This window comes from Myodes glareolus, chromosome 9, assembly GCF_982192425.1.
Source record: "Myodes glareolus chromosome 9, mMyoGla1.1, whole genome shotgun sequence".
Taxonomy (NCBI): domain Eukaryota; kingdom Metazoa; phylum Chordata; class Mammalia; order Rodentia; family Cricetidae; genus Myodes; species Myodes glareolus.
In genome coordinates this window covers 2,212,644-2,218,779 of record NC_142034.1, presented here as the reverse complement: position 1 = coordinate 2,218,779, position 6,136 = coordinate 2,212,644, and the positions used below count along the sequence as shown (strand labels likewise).

At 59.2% G+C, this 6,136-nt stretch overlaps 1 protein-coding gene across 2 annotated transcripts; it reads left to right on the top strand.

The window, feature by feature from the left end:
- Positions 1 to 336: 336 nt before the first annotated feature.
- On the top strand, positions 337 to 5,930 carry Chmp6 (charged multivesicular body protein 6). Of its 2 annotated transcripts, none has more exons than XM_085694268.2 (8): positions 337 to 491; positions 1,852 to 1,961; positions 2,052 to 2,139; positions 2,469 to 2,555; positions 3,150 to 3,215; positions 3,388 to 3,468; positions 4,377 to 4,431; positions 5,039 to 5,930. In XM_085694268.2, the coding sequence occupies exons 1-8, from the start codon at positions 429 to 431 to the stop codon at positions 5,086 to 5,088; spliced, it is 600 nt and encodes a 199-aa protein (XP_085550394.1). In that variant the 5' UTR covers positions 337 to 428; the 3' UTR covers positions 5,089 to 5,930. The 2 variants fall into 2 exon arrangements, with proteins under 2 accessions (XP_085550394.1, XP_048285375.2); XM_048429418.3 differs by having other exon boundaries at positions 338 to 491; positions 5,036 to 5,930.
- Positions 5,931 to 6,136: the final 206 nt, after the last annotated feature.

Here is a 6,136-nt window from a genome sequence, read left to right as displayed (position 1 = left end):
CACAGCGAGAAGACTAAGGGACAAAGGTTACAGCGACGAATGGCAGGTGCACGCCGGTGCACGGCCTCTTAGCAAGACTTGTGGATCCAAAACATTGGGTGGAGGGTTCGCAAATTCAGCATTTTCTGTTCAGGGACCAACAGGGTCGGGGCGTTGGTTGGGCGTTTCCGAAGGTCGGGAAGCCTGGTTTAGGCTCACCCGTCTGAGGTGCACTGAATTAATCAAAGATCCCATTTGATTAGCTAAAAGGGCGAGGCAGGGCGTTCGCGACGCCGGGAAAAATCGAGCCAGGCGGAGCGCGCGCTCTAAAGAGGAAGCTGCTTCGCGTTCTGCAGCGCGAGGCTCCACGCGGCCGCCGTAGGGCGGGTGGAGTACGGTGGCCGCAGGGCGGCGGCGACGGGCTCGGCCGGCCGGCGCGGGGGGCCGCCATGGGCAACCTGTTTGGCCGCAAGAAGCAGAGCCGGGTCACCGAGCAGGACAGGGCCATCCTGGTGAGGGGCCGACGGCGGGAGGGGCGGGGCGGAGCGTGGGGCTGGACCCCGCGGGGGAAACTGAGGCGGGCGGGGAGCGGAGCGGGTCCCGCTTCCGGTGCCATCGCGCGTCCAGCTGCGGACACACCTGGACCGGGCCGAGCAAAGGCCGGGGAGGACCCGGATTGAGCGCAGATTCCCTGAGAGAAGGGGCAGGAAGGAAGCTGCTGACAGCCATAAGTTGCTGAAAGTTCTGAGTTGAAGCCCCCAGATAAAGAGCCCGTGGGCGTGGCTGTCACTAAAAGTCTCAGTGTGATGCTTACAGGAAAGGGTGCCTCTGTGGCGTGCAGGAAGCCCCGGGGACACTCGTGTCACAGATCCTGCTATCAGGACACCACCGTCAAGCACGCATCTGCCACAGTCCAAGGTGCCAGGGCCACAGTGGGGAGAGCCCAGCCCTGGCCGCTGCTGCCGCCGCCGCCGGATCTGCTCAGGTTGCTGGCTCCGCAGAGGCCCAGCCTGGCCTTGCTGCAGCTCCACTGGTTTCCCCTCCAGGCGAGACTCCTAACGCTTTGTGCACAGCTGGCAGAAATAGCCAACCAAGAAGAAAGAGCACATGTAGCCTGGCCACAAGGCCTCTGAAACTCAAGGGCGGAAACAGAGAGCTCTTTCTCCCATGCCTGCTGAGAGGCAGACCCTGTAGAGAATGCTGGGTGAAGGTGGGGGGCCTGGGAGCTGAACCCCTCCCCCAGCTAGCTTAGTTTCCCCGGTAACCTAGAGGGCATGATGGATCTTAAAGGTGCCCGTTGCCTTCACTTACAATGTCTGCCCTCAAGGTGCCCTCCTGCGTGTGAAATGTACCCAGGGCCCGCACCTGTTCATCGTAACTCCATCTGCAGTGACTGCATTTGGACACAAAATGGAAATGGCCTAAGTTGGGAGGACAGACCATAGTTGAATAGTGGCCATTGTCCTTTCAGGTAGATGACAGTGGAGACAGGAAAGCTAAGTGCACGATAAAAACGGGAAGAGTTGTGTGTGGCAGCAAACTTTCAGTAGGCTGAGGCAGGGGGATTGGGCATGCAAATTCATGTTCTCTGATCTATTAGAACCTTCTAGGACCTGGTGGCCCCTTCAGTGACCCACAGAGCTTAGGCTATGTCTGGAGCCAAGTTGTGACTGAGGAGGGTGAAAGTCTCCTCCTTGGCACAATGGGCCTTGGCGCGGTGTGAGTCCAGAGGTGTTTCTGCATATTGCTGCATATTGCTGGGTGGCAGAGGCCACCGTTAGAGAGGATGGCCCGGCCTTTCCCGACCATGCCGGGACTAGCAGCCTGATGGAAGGAGCCGCTGACCGGGCTGCATCCTTGATGTTTCCCCAGCAACTGAAGCAGCAGAGGGACAAGCTGAGGCAGTACCAGAAGAGGGTCACACAGCAGCTGGAGAGGGAGCGAGCCCTGGCCAGGCAGCTGCTGCGGGACGGCAGGAAAGAGTAAGGGGCACTGCCTCGGGGCTAGCATGGTGGGAGAGGAAGCACGTCCCTGGAGTGCAGCCAGAGCAGACAAGGTGACTTCCCTTGCAGACGGGCCAAGCTGCTGCTCAAGAAGAAGAGGTACCGGGAACAGCTGCTCGATAGGACGGAGAATCAGATCAGCAGCCTGGAAGCCATGGTAAGCAGTGGCTTTGCTGGGAACCAGAGCTCCTGGGAAATGGGGTGGTGGCTGGGCTACCCCAGGGTGGGATGTGGGGAGCAGGCCGTGCTGGTGGGGACCACATGTGTGTCTCCCAGGGTTGGGGTAAGAACACCCTGGTTTGCCCTGCTGGCTGGAGCCACTGAAAGGCCTTCATCATCCTTTGGAAGTGTCCAGCACTTTCTCAGTAAATCCCAGCCACCATAGCAGGGAACCAGGAAGGGTGGGGCAGTCCTTCCAAGGCCAGAAGCCTGTCACCCATGAGTCCAGAGTCCAGCATGCTTCTGACCACAGACTGCCGCTTTCAGGTTCAGAGCATCGAGTTCACGCAGATCGAGATGAAGGTGATGGAGGGGCTTAAGGTGGGCAACGAGTGTCTGAATAAGATGCACCAGGTAGGTCCCGTGGGGCTCGGCAGGCGGGTGCAGCTGCAGGCAGCTCAAGTGGGGGGGGGGGGGTTGTGCCAGCTCAGGACCTGAGTCTAGCTGGACTGGGGTGTGCTAGTGCCTGACAGGGACCAGCGGGACCCGAGGGAGGTGTGGCTTGGCACAACCTTTGAGCTGGGTCCCCTGGTGCTGCATGGTGAGAAAGGCAGGGAATGGTGAACAAATTCTGACCTCTCAGAGCTCAGGAAGCTGCATAGGTGTGGTGAGCGGGCTGGTCAGGGAGCCCAGGGCTCAGGGCCAGAGGTTGGGCTTACTGCCTCTCTGGGTGTTCGAGCAGGGTCTGGGGTACGGAGTGCACACAGGGGAAGTCTGGTCACCACCCAGGAAGGATTTCCAGTTTTGACCTGTTTTACTTATAGCTGTCAGGGTTGTTCCGGGTCTGGGAAGGTTTGGGCAGTGCCGCTGAAGACAGGCCTGGCTCAGAGCCAAGGGCAGGCCTACTTCCCTGGCTTTGCTGGAAGAGAATGGGTGAGGGTGAGGGCACGGCCTTGGCCAGGGCTGGCATTTGCCTTGTAGAGCATCTCTGGAACTCTTCATCCACAGGTGATGTCCATAGAGGAGGTGGAAAGGATCCTGGATGAGACCCAGGAGGCCGTAGAGTACCAGCGGGTATGTTCTGTGCCCAGCACCACCCCCATTGCCAGGTTGGCACACGTCCGGCTAGCCACTGCTTCCCAGGGGGACCCAGAGCCCGCCAGGCCTGCTCACTGCCAGTTACTGTTCCCAGGGGGACCCAGAACCCTGCCAGGCCTGCCTCTCAATACATCTCTTCCTTCCACAGCAAATTGATGAGCTGCTGGCTGGCAACTTCACTCAGGAGGATGAGGATGCCATCCTGGAGGAGCTGAATGCAATCACTCAGGTACAGGTTCCTGGGGCTGTCTGGTTCTCTGGGGGATGGGACCCTATAGGCCTCTGCTTGGTGGTGTCTCCAGCTCTTACGTTTGAGCCCAGAGTCCTGGTTTCCCAGTTTCCTCCCAAGGTGGTTTTCATTTGTGCTGAAGCCAAGCTTCTTCCACGCCCGGTGCCGGCCGCTGGGGAGCTGTGGAGGAAGAGCGGTTGGCAGCTGACTGGCAGCTTGCTGCAGGCTCCTGTGGCCGTGTGTGGACAGAGGGAGACGCTCAGCGTGCCCTGCCCCATCAGCCTGTGCTTTCCTCTTGGGCTTAGTGGAGCCCTGTTCACCTCTGCACGCCAGGCCCCGAGGGTCCACTGGGCTGCAGCTGTGTCTGACCTCTGTGTTCAGGCCATGAGCTCTGTCGCTGCCCAACTTAACCTCGCTGGCCACAGCTGCTGCTTGCTGAGGTCATCCAGAGCCACCTGCTGTCCACATCCCCGGGGGACTGTCTGGGAAGTTACTCTTTGGGTCCTATAGCTATTCGTCTGTAGGGCCAGGAGCCCTATGGGCTGCCGGGAAGACAGCCCACGAGATGACAGAGGCCACCATGGAGCAGCTCTCCTCCACAGTCTTCCAGGACTGGGGCCCCCTCAGTGCCTCCCAGCAGAAGCACACAGCTTCCTAGCCCTGGGGATTCAGATAGCCTGGTGCCTCCTTCCTCCATAGTCTATGCAGTCCCTGCTTGTGAGCCAATATTCCTAGGAGTATCTCCAGATCGCTGGGGATCCTGGGCCCCGTAGTGGCCTTGTCCCCTTCGCAGTGGTCATCTGAAGACGCTGTAGATAGGAAGCGGACAGAGCGACAGGGCCAGGCCCTGGAGCCGGCAGCCTGTGGCGGCACACAACCTGCTCACACCTCTTCTCTGCTTCTTGCAGGAACAAATCGAATTACCAGAGGTTCCTTCGGAGCCCCTTCCTGACATCAATCCAGGTACCATTGTGTTTTGTGTGTGTGTGTTGGTCTGAAGGAGTGTAACCCAGGTCTCCATGGAGCCCTACACAGTGGTCCTCTCACCTGGCCCGGCAGCAGCTCCCACAGCCCAGTGAGCCTGTGACTGCCCCAGATGATGGAGAGTGGGTCCCTGGCCTCTGGTGGGCTCTCATGGGCTCCAGACCAGCTCATAGAGACTCGTCCACTCATTAGCCTTGGGAGAAGGCTTGTAGCCACTCGGGCCCTAGAGGGCTCAGAGCTCCCAGGAGTCCAGCAGTCATCTGGAACTCACAACCTGGGCAGCGCTGCCCCTCCAGCATCATGGTCGCATGTCAGGAGCCTCCCTGCACTCTAGTCAGTGAATTAAGTGGAAACTCAAAGTCTTAGTAGCTCCACATGTCCCTCTGTGGCCGTGTGGCTTCTGGGAGCTCCGAGCCTCCTGAGGCCTCCTGGACAGGCTGTGCCCCTGGCCTCTAGGCCCATCTGGCTTCCTGTTTATAACTTCCCTTCCCTCTGGGCATGCCCCTCGCCTGCAGCCTCTGACCTCATCCTCTGAGAGTTTGCTGTGCTCTGGGTGCATTATGAACGGTTTCTTTCTCCACAGAAGCCCCTGCCAAGGCCAGATCGAGGCAGGCAGAGCTGGTGGCAGCCTCGTAACTTGGACTCTCCAGGGACTCGCAGGGATTCTCTGAGGACTGTCCCAGAGCATTCGGCTGCGTGTCAACCCTGAGGGCTCCCAGGAGGCCTGAAGGGCTGCGCTGGTGGCTGGAGCAGCAGCTTACATGGGCCCTGCATCAGGGCCACAACGCACCCTCGCAGTTTAGTCTGGATGCACCATTGTCTTGCTCTCATTCTGGATTAGTGGACACCCAAAGCCCAGCCAGGCCCAGCTTCAGGCAGCTGTGGTTCCCACCAATACTCCTGGTGCTGTTCTCATGGCTGACCCAGTCCGTGTGACCTGCGCTCTTTTCTGAGGAAGCACTTCAGACTGGGGTCCCTATACTTCCGACTCGTCTCTGCTGCTCACATGAGCTGGTGGGGGGCTTCAGTTAAGGGATTCTCACAGTGCCTGGCCTCCTGCTGTCCCTGTTTCCCTGCAGGCTAGCGACAGAAGCCCTAGGGGACTGGTGTTCTCCAAATATCTTGGGACATCTTCTTTAGCATTTGAGACTTGAGCCTCTTATGTTTGGGGGAGATGGACCAGGGCCACCCTGCTGAATGGACAAATCTAGGAGCCTGACTTGGGGTCTCCACAGAAGACAGACCCTGCTCCGATGGGTGTGTACCTCCATGGCATCCTGGACACAGCTGCCAGTCCCTAAGCCACCAATACCAGGAGGTGCAGAGCTTGAAGGTGACTTCCAGGGTCCCGAGCTCATCTGACACCGGACAGTCCCTGGTCCTCGAGCCTTTGGGAACACAGGGCTACCAGGAAAGGGCATCTCTTCCTTAACCCAAAACAGGCCAGCTCCAGTATTAAAGCTGGCCTCTGCATGGTCTCCCGCCTCTTGGACTTGAGTCTGGTGTACTGGTCTGGTTCCCTGCATGGGAGCAGTTACATGGGTGGATTGGAGCACAGCCCATGACCCAGCTGACCCAGGTGCACGAGGGGAGGGGAGCTTTAGGCTCCTCCCTACGGAAGCCTGGGGCTTCTGAGTCCCAAGGGTAACCTTGGCCATGCCTAGCAGCTGTCTTTGAATGCAGA